General features: G+C 38.7%; 1 protein-coding gene across 1 annotated transcript; it reads left to right on the top strand.

The window, feature by feature from the left end:
- Nucleotides 1–310: 310 nt before the first annotated feature.
- On the top strand, nucleotides 311–19,612 carry HACD4 (3-hydroxyacyl-CoA dehydratase 4). Its single transcript, XM_026680283.2, has 7 exons — nucleotides 311–915; nucleotides 3,148–3,263; nucleotides 7,326–7,453; nucleotides 13,890–14,002; nucleotides 15,223–15,329; nucleotides 17,070–17,201; nucleotides 18,730–19,612. The coding sequence occupies exons 2-7, from the start codon at nucleotides 3,167–3,169 to the stop codon at nucleotides 18,810–18,812; spliced, it is 660 nt and encodes a 219-aa protein (XP_026536068.1). The 5' UTR covers nucleotides 311–915; nucleotides 3,148–3,166; the 3' UTR covers nucleotides 18,813–19,612.
- Nucleotides 19,613–20,161: the final 549 nt, after the last annotated feature.

Below are 20,161 nucleotides of genomic sequence, written 5' to 3' on the forward strand. Positions count from 1 at the left end.
TGGATCCTAGGTAGAAGCAGATATTTCTCTATAGTACACGGAGAATACATCTGTTGAACAAAACTCCGTATTGGCGACTGGAAAGGGCATCCAGCTATTAAAACACTCTGCTAGCTCCATTCAACCCTGCAAGGGATGATGGGGTCATTAACAGAAGAAGATGATGTCCTGTGTCCGTTCTTCAAGGGTTGTGGATAAAGAGTGTGTTGAGTGGGGGATAAGAACATCCACTGCCGTTGATGCCTTCCTGGGAAATTGGATCCCTGTGGTCGTTACGCATTAAAGGTGTTGTATGTGCCACCAAATTTTCCTCCCCGCCCCGGGACAGCACGGAAGCTGCCATGGGGATGAGGCCAAACATTTTTCTTAGTCCGTTTGGAAGAGAAATCAATTCAAAAAAAAAAAAAAAAATCGCCTCCGTTGATACGACATTCTTGATCAGTAGGAGAGCAGAATTGCACAACCACTTTGTTCGGGGAAATTGCCTACGTTTTTCAACGCGAGGCTGCCAAAGAGAGAAGCCACGGACACGCCATTTCTTAGACCTATTTTTTCCTTGACCGCCGAAGCCGCAAGGAAAAGCCAGGAAAAGGGGTCGTCAGCCTCCCTGCAGAAACGCAAAAGAACACACACACACATCACATCCCCCCTCAGCCATTCCTTCTGCTCCATTCAAAGGTCAGACTTCGGGCACCTTCGCCGGCTTTGGCCGCCCTGGCTGGAGACGTAAACGAGGAGGAAGAGAAGGGAGCAAAAAAGGAGGGAAGAGGTGGGTGGGACGGCCTCCAGAGCTCGCCTCCGCTCAGGGTCGAGAAGCTGCCGGAGCGGGCGAAAAAGGAAGGCGCGACTGTCGGAGAAGGAGCGCGCGCGCGTAAAGCCCTCAGCTGAAGGAGCGGAGAGACGGAGCCGCCCCGGGTAAGTCAGGCTTTGGTGCGAAAACCGAGCGGCCTCTCCTTGTCATGAGGGGAGCGTGTGTGTTTCTCGGAGCCCCGCGCGTGCGCACGGAGGTGCTAGGGAGAGGTTGGGGTTCGTTTGGGGCTCCCTTTCCCCTTTTAGGACCCCCCTCTTTCCGATGTTTCTGGAGAGTGGGTTTCCTCTACGATCTAGATCGGGGGTCTCCAACCGTGGGCACTTTGAAGACTTGTGGACTTCAACTTCAAGCTTTGCTGGCTGTGGAATTCTGGGAGTTGAAGTCCACAAGTCTTAAAAGTGGCCAAGGTTGGAGACCCCTGATCTAGAAAGCGTTGCGCCTTCAGAGGCTTCGGGACGCGTTGGGTTGGAGTCCATCGCTCCTTTTAATTTCATTTAATCTTTATTATTGGGTACAGGTAGTCCTCGGCTTGCAACTGTTCGTTTAGGATGGTTCAAAGTCACAAGGGCAGGGGGAAAAAGCAACTTGCATTTTCCTCCACACACTTAACACGTTGCAGCATCCCCATAGTCACTTGATCCAAATTCGGACGCTTGGCAACTGACTCAGATTTATGACAGTTGTAGCAACCCTGGGGGTCATGCGATCGGGTTTTGCAACCTTTTGACAAGCAGAGTCCAAAGTGGATTCATTAAACAACTAAGTAACTCAACAACTGCAGCGATTCACTTAACAACTGTGGCAAGAAAGGTCATAAAGTGGGGCATAATTCACTTAACAATGGCCTCGCTCAGCAACAGAAACGTTGGGCTCAGTGGTGGTCATGCGTTGAGGAAAACTTTGCCAGCTCTTCGGGCCACCAGTTCTGGAAAAAGCTGGTGGCCTGATCCCATTAATCCCTCATTAGCTAACTTTAGAGATTGGCTGGATGCCGATGGAGTAGTTGAATAGTAAGTAATATGTTATCGTTGAAAGGAAATCAGATGTCTTGGCTAGGGTTGAATGGTCCTCCAGCCACACTGGTTTCTCTGTCTTCTGCACTAAAGAAGGCAGCTGTCAATCTTTTAAGAATATTTTTCCCCACCTTTATTATTGTGTAACTAATTCAAGGTGGTGAACGTACCTAATACTCCCGTTTCCTTCTATTTTCGCACAACAACAACAATCTTGCGAGGTGGGTTGGGCAGAGAGAGAGAGTGACTGGCCCAAAGTCACCCAGCTGGCTTCATCAAAAGCATGCAAAAAACAGTGGCATCCAGCGTTTGGCTGCCACCAAAGGAGAAATTTGCAAAGAAACAGATGAAGCAGATGCTTCCTCAAATGTTATGTGCAAATAAGTGTGAGCCCTGTTGTTATATATATAGAAAGGCTTCTCTGGTTTAGAAACCATGTCAGAATGCCACAGCTGACATTTGTGGTTAACTCAGTTCCTAATATCTACGACATGCCAAAACATCCGTTGCCTTAAAAAAAAATATGGAAGGAGTGGGTGACAAATATTTGACCAAGTTTGTCATGCGCCTGTATTCTTATGACCAGAAAAAGGAAGGGAAGTTTAGCCAGTTGGTCTTAAGATAGCAAGATTGATTTTGGCCGCATCCAAAAGTAACTTTTTGAGGGGTCCTTGGTACTCTCCGAGCTTGTTGTTTTCTTGCAGACGTTTCATTACCCAAGCTAGGTAACATCAGTGCTAGTCAGTAGTTTGGGTAATGAAATGTGTACAAGAAAACAAACAAGCCCAGAGAGTATCAAGGGCTCCTTATTTCAACCCTGAGCTACAAATATTCTCCTTTATTTGCAGTTTGTGTAATTTTTCTCCAAAACTTGCTGGTGCCCACTTTTGTTTTGCTTCAGCTAATGAAAACTCTGCTGACTCTTTCAGCTTGCTTAGCTTAAGTGAGAGGACTTACCATTATTTATTTTGAGTTTCTTTATTCTGTGGTCTACCATGCCACCACACACACATACAAACATAGACCTAAAAAAGCAAGGATAACAGAGCTATTTTCACAAACAGAGGGGGCGCATTATCAGAAAAATAAAACTTTTATTCCCTAGTACTCTAGTGTAAATAAATAAAAAATAATGGTATGGGCATTCAAGCTTTTAAATGTGGCTTTCATTTTTTTTTCCTTTGCTTTGGCACAATTTGTAAGATGTTAGTGTGATGTATAAAATGCTTTGAAGAAAATAGCTAGCAGGTAAGAAATGATTCCTTTCTATTAGAATTTTGAGGTCAATCTTTGGTTTTTGAATTGGTACTTTTGTCTTTTCAGGGGGTAAAACAGAAAAACAATGAATACATATATATTCAGCTATTACTTAATTCAGTTTTGTGGACATTCATGGATATTTACCAATATGTTCATCAGATTCCTTTCATTTGGGGAAGGTAAGCTCATGTCATACATTTTCCTTTTTGCTAAAGCTTGTTAGTAATAAACAAATTAAGTATTAACTGAAGTAGATCTAACAGTGATATTGCTCTAGATATTTGCACTTGAGAAGTCTAAAACCCTTTTTACCCATATATAATATGTATGAGTTAAATTCCCTCAAAGGCAAAAAATAAATGTAAGAGAACCATTGTATTTATATTTTTATTCACTGAGAAGCTATTTTGATATAAAAAAATTGTGACAACAGAACTATAAAATCAGTTCAAATCAGTTTCCTGGTTGTTATTTCTCAAAATTACAAACAGAAAACCACGGTTTATTTGTTTTTAAATATCCACTTATCTCTCTGATGATAAAAACTCTTCATGTTTTTCTTTGAATTTATAAGAAAAAAATGGCTATCAAAACGCCAGCCTGACCCAGCAATCAAAGTCCCGCCCCTTTTAAAATTGTGCTTTATAATGTGTGGCACACAAAGGAGTGAGGTGAAGTGCCCTGTCCTGTCTGCCATTTTGGCATTATTGACGTCTTTGCTTACAGATAAATCCTGGAGAAGAAAGTGTAGGCACTGTGGGCCTAATCGTTTCTTTATTGCAGTGTTTCCTTCAGAGCCTCATTTTCAACTTCCTGGTGTGGAACAGAGGACTGAAAGTGAATTATAAATGTTAGCCTAAATCCAAGTGTAGTTCTGTTCACAGTTGGAACCCACTTATTTTTTTGCTTTTATGCATTCAGATGGTTGTGTGAAATAGGGTTGATTTAATCCCAATTCCTGGAAAGTGGAAAGATTTTAAAAAATAAAGAACCAGTATTATAGATTAAGGCAAAGGTGCTCTAACTCTACAATTCAAACCCTGTAAATGCTAAATGAAGATGAGTTCCCTTTATGAATAAAACCAAACTATGATTATGAAACAATGAATAGAACGGGCTGACCGGGTGGCTCAGCAATTAAGATGCTGGGCTTGTCTGGTAGAAAGCCTTCAGCCCAGGGTTTGATACCAAGCATCACACAGTAGGCAAGCTCCTGTCCTCACCCCAGCTCCTGCCAACCTAGCTGTTCAAAAGCATGCAAATGCAAGTAGATAAATAGGAGGGTAGGTAGCAGTGGGAAGGTAACAGTGCTCTATGCTGGCCACATGACAGTGGAAATTGTCTCTGGACAACATTGCCTCAATGGCCTTGAAACGGAGATAAGCACTGCCCCCTATAGTCGGAAATGACTAACGCAGTAAAATCCGCAGAGACTCCTTTATCTTTTTTTAAAAAATAAATAGAGATGGTATGTTTGGCAGGTAGTTTGGCCAAATGGCTAGATCCATGGGTTTAGCCATTTCTCAAATCTTACTCCAGGTTTTGCTCTCCATATTAAGGTAGATATAGGATGGATGGATGGATGGATGGATGGATGGGTGGGTGGGTGGGTGGGTAGATAGATAGATAGATAGATAGATAGATAGATAGATAGATAGATAAAAAACTGTTCTATAAGTTGCTTATAACCTCCTTGGTTATTATGACCTACGGTTTGAAAAAGAGTTAACTAGAGAAGTAGCTCGCTGTGTGAGTCAACAAGCTGGTTAAGATAGTACAATTATTCCATTTGTATGGGCACAGCATAAGTAGTGTGTGTGTGTGTGTGTGTGTTACTTTTGACAATTTCAATTACCCAAACCTGGGCCTTTTTCTAGGTGATTCTGAATGGAAATGAGATTTAAAAAAAACAAATTGTCCCCATACTTTTGCAGTATATATTCACTGACAATGATCAGTCTTAATTACACAAGGATTGATGGAAGGAAGTTCTCTTACATGTTTTGTTTTTGTACTTTTTATTCCCTTTTCAGTGTTAGGATCCCCCAAGTCCCCTAATATCTTACCCTTGTGTGTATACGGTGTTATTTTAGTAACATTATTATTTAATAGGAGAAGATTCAAGCAGGCTTGATACCTCCCAATTACAGTCGACTTTTAGCAAGATTACAGATTACAGATAATCAGAGTTGGAAGGGACCTTACAGGTCATCTAGTCCAACCCCCCACCCAAGCGGGAGACCCTACGCCATTTCTGACAGATGGCAGTCCAATCTCTTCTTGAAGGTCTCAAGTGATGGCGCTCCCACAACTTCCGAGGGCAAGCTGTTCCATTGTTTGATTGTTCTCACTGTCAGAAAGTTTCTCCTTATTTCCAGGTTAAATCTCTCCTTGTTCAGTTTCCATCCATTATTTCTTGTCCGGCCTACAAGCGCTTTAGAAAATAGCTTGACCCCTTTCTCTCTGTGGCAGCCCCTCAAATATTAGAAGACTGCTATCCTGTCTCCCCTGGTCCTTCTCTTCACTAGACTAGCCAAGCCCAGTTCCTGTAACCGTTCTTCATATGTTTTAGTCTCCAGTCCCCTAATCATCCTGGTTGCTCTTCTCTGTACTTTTTCTAGAGCCTCAACATCTTTTTTTAATGTGGTGACCAAAACTGGATGCAGTACTCTAGGTGTGGTCTTACTAAGGCTTTATATAGAGTGGTATTAGTACTTCCCTTGATCTTGACTGTATCCCTCTGTTAATACAATTTAGGATTGCATTAGCTTTTTTGGCAGCGGCTGCACATTGCTGGATCATATTTAACTGGTTGTCCACTAAAACTCCAAGATCCCTCTCACAGTTACTGCCATTGAGCCTGGTTTCACCCAGTCTATATGTGTACTTTTAGTTTTTCTTGCCTAAGTGTAGGACTTTACTTTTCTCTATATTGAATTTCATTTTATTAAATATGGCCCAGTGTTCTAGTCTGTCAAGATCCACCTGGATCTTGAGCCTATCTTCTTGGGTATTAGCTATTCCTGCCAGCTTAGTATCATCTGCAAATTTGGTAAATTCCCCTTCTATTCCCTCATCTAAGTCATTAATGAAGATTAAGTTAGCTTTTTTTCTTTAAAACTCAAGTTTTCTGCATGTGCAAGCTTATGCAATTCTGAAGCAATTAGTATAGTTATTCCAGTAAAACTCAAACAATTAATCATCTAGGGACTTTCTTTTAACCTTTTAATTCCTAACACATTGCATATGCCCAAACCATTTAGTTTAATCATCTGATCAAAGTTGATTAAGAATATTGGGAAAAGAATGAGGTTGTAAGTAATTATAACTGACTGGTCACTTCCTATATAATAGAAATGACATCAGCCTAATCCAGCTTAAGTAAATCATGACTAAATTACATTAAATGCACATTAATCAAATGGATTAAAGCCCCAGTGAACAACCATTGCTGGGAGACCCAGGATCTGAAAATCTTATTGCATTTAATCGCACTGGAAAAGCTTTGAGCCCATTTTTAGAACATGTGGAACTTATTACTCTGAGGAAAGCCTTACATTATGCATCTGAAAATGAAGAGGAAATGATCAGTCTATAATCACATATTGATATAGCAATAAATCAAGTCCAGCAAAAAGAACTATATTGAATAATGACCTATTATTTTAATCGATCTTGCATGAATATAGCCTATGTAAAACTGAACTAGATTAGAACGCACAGCAGCATAAATGTAACTACATACTTGCAGAAAATTGCTGGTAGATTAACACAATGATTTGTTATCCAATGAAAAAAGAGAGAGAATAGAAGTTTAGCCCTTTTTTTAGGAGGAGAATCATTCAAGTTAAAATTTCCTGGAAATTTAATTCATAAATTTGGTTGTGAAATAACTTTTCATCCCGTCACCAAATTAAATGTCACGTATTCTACGGGCCCATGTTCCACAGACATGATTGCCACATTTGATCTATTCCCCTTTGAAAATCTTGTGGGAAAATTTTTTGCTCAGTATGCTCTGTGCCAAAACATACACAGAGACAAAAACATCCAAATCTTCTGGAATTATTATTTATATATGTACAGGAAATCTTCAAAAATCTTTAATGCCAGTTTTGAAAAGTAGGCAAGTATTAACATCCTGTTTTCTTGAAGGTCAGTGGGAAGAGGGAAGAATGTGGCAAAGGGAGTGTCCTAAAAAATTAAATCAACCTTTCCTATTTTTGCTTTTGCATCTGTAGATTCTGTTGCAGACACTTTCCATTCTATTGGACTTGTGATGCGTATTTGCCAGCTAGCATCGATACTAGAGCTCCTGCATATTTGGTTTGGCATTGAGAAGGATCAGTTTTTCCCAAGATTCTTACAGGTATGGCAAACGATCATCATATTCAAGATTAGGATTTTGATATTTGGAATTCAGTCTCCTTTGGTTATTCTTACTGTTCCTGAAAATCCCACAGCAAATACTTGTGATGAAACTGAATAAACCCAACTTGGAAAGTCAATGAGAGAAAGTTCACACGTGACTTAATTACGCCATAGGAAAGCAGACCTATCTGTGTGTACCTCCGAGGTTGAAAGATGCCTCTGATAATTTTCACACCTGCGGTTTATGTTGCCTCTAACTGAAGGAATTAGGAGGTGTTGGCTTTGTTTTCATTACTATGTGGAAAAAATAATTGAAGTGATTTCAATCACTCTAAAAATAGTGAACTAGGAATCCAGATGTGAATATTATTCATTCAAACCTCATATCCAAATGGGATGATTGGGTATTTCCCCTCTCAAAAGCATGTAAGTGCTGGCTGCATATGAGTTTCAGGTTACACATCTTCTAAGTTTAGCTCCTGTCCTTCGATCAGAAAGGGGAATCTTTACTTCCTCCAGATGTTCCCGGAATCTAGTTTTCATCGTACCTTTTTAGTGTTTCAGATCTTGTTCTCGCCAACCTTACACCCTGCCTCTTTATTTATTTATGTATTAAATTTATATGTAACTTATGATCACATTATCATACTAGAGCCAAATCGATCAGTCTGTGTAGCTAATATTCAGATGTTTTGAATCATATAGATACAGGTAATCCTCGACTTATATTGTTTAGTGATCGTCTGAATGTTATAATGGTTTTGAAAAAAGTGACTTATGACTGTTTTTCACAGTTATGACCATTGCAATATCCCTGTGGTCATGTGACTTACATTCGGATGCTTGACAACTAACTCAGATTTATGACGTTTGTAGTGTCCCAGAGTCATGTGATCTCCTTCACTGGCAAGCAGAGTCCATGGGGAAACCAGATTCATTAACAACCGTGTTACTAATTTAACAACCCCCAGTGATTCACTTAACAAATGTGGCAAGAAAAATGATAAAATGGGACAAAAGTCACTTACCAAATGTCTCGGTTAGCAACATAAATTTTGGGCTAAATTGTGGCTGTAAATTGAGGACTACCTGTACAATGGCTTTATACAAAGACTTTGGCCACTACTATAATAAGCCACTGGTTATTGTGTATACCTCCAAATTATCCTGAAACTCCTGTCAAAATAACACACGGTTTAATTACAGTCATCAAAGCCTACCAGAAAGTAACACATAAGATATCCATTCCAATAACCATTATCTGAGCAAAAATGAATGAAGAACAATGGATCTAATACTGTGAAATTATGGTTGTCTTCCTCTTATGCCTTTTTTCTGTCAAGCACCAGGCTGCCCGGAGGTTATAGTTCCTTTTAATAGAGGTCCTAATTGACTAGATGCCCATAGCTGCATACAATTAAGTTAAGGGATACACATGGCCCTAAAGGCCACAGGTTGCCACCACTGCCCCAATCAAATCAAAGCAGCATTCAGAAAATGGTTGTTTTGCAAAACAGTCGATTTTGAATCTCAAAAGACCCATGCAGAAGGAAAAGGGCATTAAGTTAAAGAACAGAATTTGGAATGATTTTTTTAAAATAGAAAAATGGGTTAACTAATCACTCGAAAGGAAAGGGACAGAAACAAATCAACTAGAATGAAGATAGTGTTTGTTTGTTTTTTTGCATTTCTCCAACAGAATTTGAATTTGAGAAAATGAATTTGTAGGACAAATATGAATGATAGCATAATCAATACGTCCCACAAATGCACAAGATAATGGCATTTTAAAAATAATTTTAGAATATGCTGCTTTTCTTGAGTGGGAAGATTGTCAGCTTACATTTCAGCCTAGACTTCTGATTATGCCCTGGGTGTAAAGAATGGCCGTGAAAAATATAATGCTAAGTCAGAAGGTGTTTACTCCCAAGTAACACACACTAAGCTTAGTGAGATTGACAATACAATCTTACAGATGTCTACTTAGATTACACTAGAAAGATGCATTGTGGGATGACCTATTCAGTACATAGGTAGGAAATTCTAAATTTTTAATTATTTACCTGGGGAACATAATTTTTGAACTCTATGGGATTTACTTTTGACAATTTTTGGGATAGCGCTGTTAAATATTTTTCTCTGCCTATATCCCACACACAATCCCTTTTTTACTAGAATGCATAGTAATAGAGAGCTTAACATGAACATGAACTGGTTTTAGGTCTGAATTCTGGATACCATTTTAATGGGTTAAAAACATGGGTAATAAAAGTGCTCAGTTCACAGTGGATCAGAGTTTTGGAAGAAAACTTAATACAGGTGAGAAATACGATCAGAAGACAATCAAGGTTTGAGCAAATTTTATAAAAGTTGCCATTTTCCATCATCAATACGTTCTCTATAAACTAAACATGCATCATTTTTTAATCATTAAAACTGAAGAAACCATCCTCTAATACAGGGATAGGTAATGCCCCCCAGTTATTTTGAATTTAAATGCCTATTAGTATATGGCTATGATGACAAATAGCAATTCATTATTGGACTTGGAATTCAAAATATATACAGGGCAGAAGTTGGCTATTTCTGACATAATGTTTGGACTCGGTCTATCAACTCCAGTCTATCAACTCCAAGTGTATCATAATCATGTTTCCTATATTTAGCTGACAATATTTAGGCAATATAAAAATGATATCAAATTGTCACAGTATTAAATAGGCAACAGGTGTACAGTGCCAATCATTTCTAGTTCAAACCTTTCCTCTGCTTTTCCTAACTAATCTTAGATGAAATAAATGTACTTTTTGACCATAACAAAAGAAGAAAAACATGCTTATGCAACTCATTAAAAAAAATTAAGAAGCAAATTAATATGAGATCATATGATATCATATTATCTAAACTTGCCTTCAGGAATACAAAGATGATTCAGAGGTTGAGAATTATATAAATTTGATTGGGCCAATCTTTAAGAGTCCGGTGTGCCCTTCCTATGAGCATTTTTTTTCTTTCAACAGTCAAGGCAAAATTAATCCAGAGCTTTTCATACACAATTTCCAGATTTTTGGAATATAATTTAACAACAGATTAGCATCTTTAAAACTTCTCTTCCTCACAAGAACTTGATTCAGTAGCTTGAAAGGTATTGCCTTGAACATGTTCGAAGTATGTGCACAAATATTCTCTCAAATTTATTGTAAGTTGTGCTATATGAATGTACTTTGTTGCTTGACTTAGGCGGGAAATTTGAAGATTAGAGTCTCCAAGTCATTTCACACGCGAGATCAAGAGCAAGATGTTGTTCTCCTTTCATATATAAGAACTGACTAGCCCAGCAGTTCAATTTATTTTGGCACTGTTGCTGCTGAACTATGGTTTCTCCTTTGTGGGTGAGAGTGGAAAACTAGTTAGGGAGCCCAGTGCTTTGCCTTCCAATTCTTTGATACTTCTTCTTGGATTTAGGATCGGCTGCTTGAGACAATTGTACTTAAAGATAAAAACTGGCTTTACTTGGATACGCTAATTCTATCCCTGTACAAAAAAGGAATGTGTGCAAGATATTATTATGTTGTGGTTGGTTACACAGCCAGCCACATGTTTAAACGGGATTCGGCATTTTTATTTCACTCTCTGTGACTTTGTCTATTTTGTGGTCTCACCAGTTCTTGCTTGTTGGCAAATGGTATATCTTGCAGCTATTTTAATGCACCATTGTTGCTATTTTGTCATGCTGTTGTTTGCAATCAGACCGTGAGATCTTCTTGCAGCAGCTAACTAGGTGGTCCCCTATTTCTTCAGCTTCTTTTCAGAGGTGGCATTTGCTGTCTGTTGTTGTCTTCTCAATTTTGGTTTTGAAGCATTTGGTTCTTAAGGCTTGATCTTGTGCAGTCAAGATTAGACTCTGTCTCTTCAATTTTCCAGCTCTTAGTCATTGTCACGTTATATGCTTTGACTGCTATTTTTAAAAATATACTGGCCATGTAATACTTTGCCTTGCCATGTCTCTTTCCTGTTTTTTTCATTTGGTCTTTCTTGTAGGACAGTTTGGTCTCTCCAGTACTCAGTAAGCCTTTGTAGCATACCAACTTCCATGCATTTTCTTCAATGTCCTTCAGATATTCTTCCAATGCCCCTCCTTTTTTCTTCTTCAACTATTTGTTTCTTCAACTGTTGCAACATTCCATTCTCACCTATATTTCATGGCATGTAGAGTCTGTCAATGTTCCTGCGTGGATGAAGCCATGATTCATTGTCATTATTTTTCCAGTCCTTACATGCGGAGCTAGCAGTGTGATCTTTTGTAATTGACAAATGGAAATTTTGTTAATATGTAGATGTTCTAAGTACAATATGGCACCCACTGAGACTGCTGTATGCCATAATATTTTAACTTTGATTTTCAGATCTTGATACTTTGTGATCTTCTCCAATTCTTTGCCTTCTAGTCTACCATCCCTTGGTATTGCCACATCAATTACCCACTTTTTTTTCAATCACAGTTAAATCTTGTGTATTATGAGCCAAGACCTTATCCATTTGTATTCAGAATCTCACACTATTTTAACCTGCTCATTTTTACTACTTTTTCAACTATGTATTCTCACCACTTTTTCATTATTGGCAAATGATTACTTCAGCAGATGTTCCAGTGAACCATTTTGATGACTGTGCAGTGCCATTGTTTATAGTAAGTTTGTGTGGTTTTCTTGCATAAACTGTGTATATGATCTGAGTATGTAATGAATGAGTATCACTCATTCAATGCTATTATAACTTCTAACAGTCATCAAATTAGCAAGCAAGGATTATAACACTGAACATTTTTGTTCAGTAATTCAAGACAGGATATATCATATTCCCAATTCCAGTTTTTTTCTCCAGAAGTTTGTAGTGTTGATTAGGCTATTAGATACTGACTGATCTAAAGTCTCCCTGTGACTTTCCATAATTGAAGGTGAACTGTAACCTGCATTCTTGGTTTCTGCCCTCACCCCTTTTAAAAATGCAATTTTTGTGGGTTAATCAGATTAGAATTGTGTCTGGACATGACACATATTGAATAAATTGCATTTTTCATGGGCGTGGGGAGATGGGAAGGCTAGAGATGAAAATCTTTCTCGCTAGAACAGAATGTGAACAGAATTTCCTAACCAAGTTGGGATTTTGAAGCACACTATATATTTGTAATTTTAGTTTTAATAGTGGGCTATTAATTGAGTTAGTATCTGCTGTTGCACTGACTAAGCCACCTCAGAAACTTGAATGTCTGCTAAAAAATTGGGAAATAGGATATAAAGATAGAGAGAACTCAAGAACAATAGTACAAAAAAGGAAAAAGGAAAAACAATAGTACAAAATAGGACAAAGAAGCATCTTTGCATACATTTATTTTATAAAATAGTGGCACGAGTTTTCTGTTTCTGACATCTGATTATAGAAAACAGGATATGGAATTTGGATTTCGAACTTCAGTTTTTTTAAAAAATGAAAGCCAACAAAATGAATATGAAAATGCACAATTTCAAAAAATTATCTAGAGGTAGTCCTTGTCTACAATTGGGACCAGTGACTGTCGTTATACGAAACTAACTGGGAAATCACATGTCCTCAACTGTGCTTTCCTTTTCTTCACTCCCTGCTCTTTGTTAATGCTTATTCTAATGAAGTGATTACTAAGTGAAAGATCATGATTTTATGATCTTATTTCATCTTTCCTTTACTTTACAGACCTATGACAATCATAAATGTGAGAACTGGCTGCAAAGTTACTTTTTCATCACCGTCTTAACTGAAAAGTTGCTAAACCAAGCAATTAAAACAAGGATTACCTGCATGTGCTTAAAGACTAGGGTTTCACCCCACTTCTAATCTGTAACTAAACTCAATTCTGGTTTGTGCAAAATAAGTCACCTTCACAGTGTATTCATATACTCAAGGTTCTGCAAACCTGCTACCCATTATTTTTTTTATCTCAACCGCATTGTTTGGAAATTTAGTGAGCGGGCAAATATTGCTACTTATTAGTGAATAATAATCTACTTTGCAAACTACAGTACAGTGTTTCCTAAGTTAAGATAGCAGAAGCATTTAATGACAAAACTAAAAGTGTGTTTTATTGTCTTAGTATTTAGTGCATCCAATGCTGTACTGCTGCAGCTGTACTTACATAATATTTTGATTAGACAAACATCTTTTAATATAACGTAGTGTGTGAATTCTGCTTCCATACTTATTAATATGTCAAACCCAGAAAATTAGGGTGAGTAAATAATTTAATTGACTGAAGGGCTTATGTCACACAACTACAGGCCATTTGTCTTTTACGATGCAACCTTTACCATAATTGAAAATAGTATCCCTTCTGGCTGCTTTTATCACACTAACCGTCCCAAGAGAACGAGTTGAGGAATAAACTGTCTTACTTTTTCCAGATCACAGAAAGAATTGTCATCTTATTTGTTGCAATAGCAAGTCAAGAAGAGGTTCAAGGGAAAGGCATTGTGTGTGTCTTATTTTTCCTTTGGAGTTGCATTGATGTCATCAGGTGAGAATTTAATGCCACTCCTGTGGAAACACAGCCAAGAAGTTTCCAATATTTATCTTCCCTGCATGGTATTCACTGTTATTATCTGGGAGGCTTTCTTTGCAACAAAGCTCAGAAGATAAGGATGTGCGTTCTCTTATCAAAAACATTCAACCTCTAGCTGTAGATCACATATTGTCTTCTTTTGCTTTCTATTATCAATAGAAAGCAATAACCAGAATATTAGAATCCAAGATTTTGATAATATCAGAATACCCAGAACATCTGAATACTGCAAACACATTATTAATGAAATCAGTTGCTTTAGACTCTGTTAATTCCTGAGAACTGAGGCAACACAAAAACATTGTATGATTCAGTGAGAAAAAATGTAAGCAAACTAGTTTCTTGAGTTTCCTGCAGTTTATTGGAGCCAATAAAAAAAAAACCAGAAGGTCGCTGCTGATTAATTCTGATTTCTATGAAAACTAGCAAATGTTAAAAGAGTTGACCAATCAAATCATCCTTCCCAAATCTGTTTTTACCTATTCAATTCGGGCAGGCGGGTTGGAGATGCTACAGGTTCCCATCTGCCTTGGAATGTCAGCCTTTGGGTGAGTAAATAACTTAATTGACTGAAGGGCTTACGTCACACAACTACAGGCCCTTCTCTGTCGTAGGTCCCAGCCTTCTGGAGTATTCTTCCTTTGATATCCAGATAGGTCCAACAATGTTGGCCTTTCATAAGGTTGTATAGATAGGGTTGTACTCCTGAGCCTGGGGCCTCGAGTGTGTAATGGGCTCTGTTTCTTGGTTGCATTAACATCCATAATAGCAGCTTTCTTTGGTGCCAAATATATTTATTTTGTAGCAGTATTTTTAATTGATCTAATAGTTTTAATTGTTCTTATGACTTATGAAGAATGCCACCCAGAATTACTTGTTGAGATGGGTGGTTATTAGAAATCACATACATACATACATACATACATACATACATACATACATACATACATACATCCTCTTGACCAAGATTCAAATATAATCATTTGATCATTTCTTCTAAGTTGAAACAATGGCAGTTATAACACAACTGCAGGGAACCTGGGTTATGAAGGCTGCATGGGATTCATCTGTCCCATAAAAAATCAGTACTAATCATAATAACAATACCATATGTGTTATTTATTTGATAACATGGCACACATGACGCCACTCCCCTGCCCTGGTTTTCCTTCTAGATACACGTACTGCATATTATCGGAGACCGGGATATACTTTCAAGGACTAGCTTGGCTCTACCATTCACTGTGGATTCCTTTCTATCCTCTCTCAGTTTTGGCTCAAGGTAAGTAGAGGAAGAGGCTATAATTTCTGGCATTGCAATTCTGCCCAGGTCGTCCTCGCCTAATGATCCTAATTGGAGCCAGAATTTCCATCCCTAAGCAGAATGATTGTTAGGTGAAACGTCATGTGAACGCACGACAGTTCTGGCAGTGGTTGTTAGGTGAGGACCTCATGCTTTTCGCCTGCCCTGCTGTACTTGCCTCCATTCAACATCCGGCTCGCCTATGGAAGCGCCGGTCTCTGCCCTTTTGGTCACTCTGCACTCCACTCTTGGCCATCTTTTTCCTCCTGTGGCTGATTGAGGTGCTGAGGCAGCTGCCGGCCCTTCATGAAAACTTGAAAAGTCAGCAGGTGCCTCAGCCAGGTGCACCTCAATAGCCGGGAGGAAGATGATGATGAGGGTCAGCTGAGGGTGGTAGAAGTAGGTGATGGTAGAACGCAAGACAGCCAAAGGAGCCGAGATGGGGGAGGGAAGATATGTGGGGAGTGAGTTGAAGCACATGCTGCGGTTGTTTGTAAATGTGGATGGGCTGCCCGGCCCCCACATGACCATGAAGGTGCTTTAACGACTGTATCTTTGAGGACTGGCTGTAACCACCATTCTTTCAATGCTACTATAATTTGAAATAGTTGCTTAACAAACAGTTGTTAAACAAAGACGATCTGTATATTTAATTAGGAGTAAGTTTCATTGGATCATTCTAGATAGAAGTTATCCTTCACTTACAACAGTTCATTTCGTGACTGTTCAAAGTTACAAAGGCCCTGAAAAAACTGACTTATGACTGTTTTTCACACTTCACGACCTTTGCGGCATCCCCTTGGTCACAGAATCAGAATGTAGAAGCTTGGCAGCTGACTCATATTTATGACAAATTGCAGTGTCCCAGGGTCATGTGATCCCCTTTTGTGACCTTCTGATAAGCACAGTCAATGGAGAAGCCAGATTCACTTAACAACCGTGTTACTAACTTAACAACTGTGGTAAGGTAGGACATAAAATGGGGCAAAACTCACTTTAACAAAAGTTTCACTTAGCAACATAAATTATGGGCTCAATTGGGGTCGTAAATCGAGGACTACCTGTAGATGTTCGTAGGCTTGTAGAATGTGTTTGTAGAACTTGCAGTAAGATAAATATGATGGCCCTCCATAAGGAAATATTTCCAATAAGGAGTCACATGCTTCGCAAGGCAAATATTGTTCAGCAAGAATGGTTCCAAAAGTTGGTAACTTTTTTTATGTGATGCTACCTCTTGGAAAAATGATTTCTCTGAAACAACATGGGATATGTGTGTGTGTGTGTGTGTGTGTGTGTGTATCACTGGAGTACTCCTTCAAATCAGCTTCAGTTTTTTTAAAGTGGAACAGGAGCCTCTAACCTTGGCAACTTTAAGACTTGTGAACTTCAACTTCATGGTGGCTGGGGAATTCTGGGAGTTGAAGTCCACAAGTCTTAAAGTTGCTAAGGTTGGACATCCCTGGGGTAAGACTTGTGCTCTTCCAGATGTGCTGAACCACAGCTCCCAGCATTGGAAGCTATTGCCTAGATTGTATAAGGCTGATGAAAATTGGGATCCAATCTAATAATGAAAACTTCTAATTGTGAATCTTTAGTCCTGGCTGAAGCGTGAACCTAACCTATATCCATATGAATTGAATGTATTATGCAGAAATGAGACATTTTTACACATTTGGAATTTTTCACTTGGCTGATTTTTCTTTTTCTTTTGTCCCCCAGCATTTGCCATATATGAATCATTGCCTCACTTTGAAGCCTCAGGCACTTACTCCACCAGAATATTCTTTCCATTTGATCTAACTATTTACTTTCCCTATGTACTGAAAATGTACATGGCAATATTATTTGGGGGTAAGCCCTTTTATTTCTTGGCAAATTCAACAATACACTGTAATGCATTGGCAGAATTGGGTAATACACTCCCATTCCTCCTGGGGGCCTGATTGGTATAGGAAGTTCTTTATTCGCACAAGCCTCCGCTCTCTCATTATACCAGTATAAAGTATAGAGGTGTCCAGCACAGTTACATCAGATTCCTGGTCAAACTATATACGAAGTCTGAAACAACTATAAACAGATGGGTACAGTATATATTAATGCAAAGCTCTCATTAGCCATAGTGTGTTTTCCCACAGATACTGAATCCCAAATGGAAATAATCATGCCTATTTCTTTAGATGATTTAAATGACAATACATTTTTTAATTGTCAGAAGTGGGCTACTCTATCAGGAGCCGTGGTGGCACTGTGGTTAGAATGCAGTATTGCAGGCTAATTCTGCTGACTGCCAGGAGTTCGGTTCTGACTGACTCAGCCTTCCATCCTTCTGAGGTCGATAAAACGAAACACCAGATTGTTGGGGGCAATATGCTGACTCTGTAAATCGCTTAGAGCCGTAATGGGATTCAATTTTTTTTACTAACTGTTCTGTGGGCATGGCTTGGTGGGCATGGTGTGATTTGGTGGGCGTGGCTTGATGGGTGTGGCAGGGGAAGGATACTGTAAAATCTCCATTCCCTCCCCACTCCATTAACCTGCTTTCCAGCTCCGTTCTCCTGTGCAGGGCAACAAAACAAGACCCAGCCTATCAGCTGGGACCCGGGAGGCAGAGAATAGATGGGGGCGGGTCCAGTCAGAGGTGGTATTTGCCGGTTCTCCAAACTACTCAAAATTTCTGCTACTGGTTCTCCAGAACTGGTCAGAACCTGCTGAATACCACCTCTGGCTTAGAGGGCTGTAAAGTATTATGAAGTGATATATAAGTGCTATTGCTATTGCTATTTTGTGTGTTCAGCTATTTGGATATATGTACACTTATATATCTACTGTTCAGAACACAAATTAATATTGCCAAACATATGGGTGTCAAACTCGCTCATGTCATGTGACATGTTGCGACATTTGCCTTCGTGGAGCTGGGGTGGGTGTGGCCTATGCATGATGCATCCAGGCCGTGGGCTGCCGGTTTGACACCCCTGGTCTAACATATCTGAATGATCAAAAAGAATGAGGACAACCCTTGTCCTGCTCTGATGCTGATTTTCCTAACACCATTTCAAGTAATTGTGAGCTTAATTTCCTTCTTCATTTTGGTAGGAGCCCCAGTACAAATTTTCAGTTTTTTTGGAAATATTAAACAATAGGAAACAAAGAATATTGGGGGACTGGCTACTGAATCAGAAAAATGTGCTAAATTAGTTCTAAAATATAAGTTGCTGTAGGCTAAATAAATAAATTCATTTTAAAATAAATTTGAACACCTTTAAGGCATGAGGATTTGGGAGACAGACTATTATTTGATAAAGAGTAATGCTATTGTGTAATTTATATGTTTCTTTTTTTCTTTTTATGTTTCAAACATGCTGTGGTCTGGGTTTAGGTGCCTACTTCATTGTTCAATATCTTTATACTGAACGGAAGACTTATCTACGAAGCAACAACATCAAAGAGAAAAGGAGCTAACTCGTGTTTTTGGTGAGAAATGACAAATTTCACCTCCTGTGAAACAGTCTTTGCAACAATATATCAAGATCTAGTCATTTGGAGATTTCGTTGCTCAAAGACTTTGTATACAGAGACATACCAGGCTGAATCAAAAGAATTCCTTGACTCTGTGAACACACTTTCAATAGCTTTCTCGTTATATTCAGTGGAATGAACATTACCTCATTTAAAAGGCAGGATATTATGTACATACATGTATACACAAACACACACACACACACACACACTGGAGAATTCTTTTAAAGTTATATAGGAGGTGTTCATTGTTTCTAACACTGCCAGAAAGCACCACAGCCAAAATGACCTTGTTCGAACCTAAGTTTTTGTCAGCTGGTGCCTTTGAAGAAATATTATGTGAAAACCAGATCAGAACAAAACAATTTGATAGCAATAATTAACCTTTTTAAAAGTAGGATACATTGTCGGGCATTTTGTGTGCGCCTGTAATTTTGATTACATGTCTGGTGATACGTTGCAAGTCGTAACAGATAACATAGGGATGAACTTTCTGTATCTCAGGAACTTTATTTATTCCTAAATCTGTATTTTGCTATTATTCTGGAGCGTCTTAGGATCATGCCATTGAAATTTAATGACAAAAGGCTTCTTATCAGCCACATGATTTTAAATATGTTTTAGGATTTTCAAAATAAGCATGCTAAGCCTTTCAAAACCTTAAAACTCTGACTTCTTGTATTCTTTCTCTCAATCAACCACATCCCTGAAATGCTGAGGTTGAAAAATGATTTTAAAAATGGTGCTTGCTCCTGCGTTAAAGTATACGTGTGAATGTGCTCCGTATGATTAGACTATATAACAGTAGCAACATTTTTGAAATGCCTCCATACTTCCACACTGACTGCCCTTTCCTTGTGACTCCTTCTTTTTAATCTACATTTTTCCACGCGGAAATCCTCCCTTCCCTTGATCCATAGTTGCACTTCATTTCAGAAATGCAGTAACCAAAGATATTTAAAGGAAGAATAAAGTATGCTGAAATGAGTGGAGATTTTTGGGGAGATAGAAATATTGAAGTTCAAAACATTAAGAGATGGGTGGGGATAATGGGCAGAGAAACCTTGATATTAACCAGCTACAGAAACTAGAAATTTTTATATGATCGTTGTTGGATCAAGTCCCAATGTACCTCCATCAGTGCTTCTGTAGCTCTTTTTCTGGGAAACTTTCTTTTGATCTGAGGCTTAAATATAGATTAGGGTGCTGGGATCCTCTTCCATGTTTTCTCTATCACCATAAGTGAACTTTTTTTGTAAGCCTATGACCTGATATTTTGGAGCAAATTTAAA

This window comes from Notechis scutatus, chromosome 2, assembly GCF_049901735.1.
Source record: "Notechis scutatus isolate UNSWTSFEM ecotype Mainland chromosome 2, rNotScu1.2, whole genome shotgun sequence".
NCBI classification, from domain to species: Eukaryota; Metazoa; Chordata; class Lepidosauria; order Squamata; family Elapidae; genus Notechis; species Notechis scutatus.

Excerpts from the sequence above, each read along its gene's own strand:
- HACD4 (XM_026680283.2), top strand. The coding sequence starts at position 3,167 with ATGAATACATATATATTCAGCTATTACTTAATTCAGTTTTGTGGACAT. Across the intron at positions 3,264-7,325 it reads ATTCCTTTCATTTGGGGAAG|ATTCTGTTGCAGACACTTTC; the intron begins GTAAGCTCATGT and ends TTGCATCTGTAG. Across the intron at positions 17,202-18,729 it reads CATGGCAATATTATTTGGGG|GTGCCTACTTCATTGTTCAA; the intron begins GTAAGCCCTTTT and ends GTCTGGGTTTAG.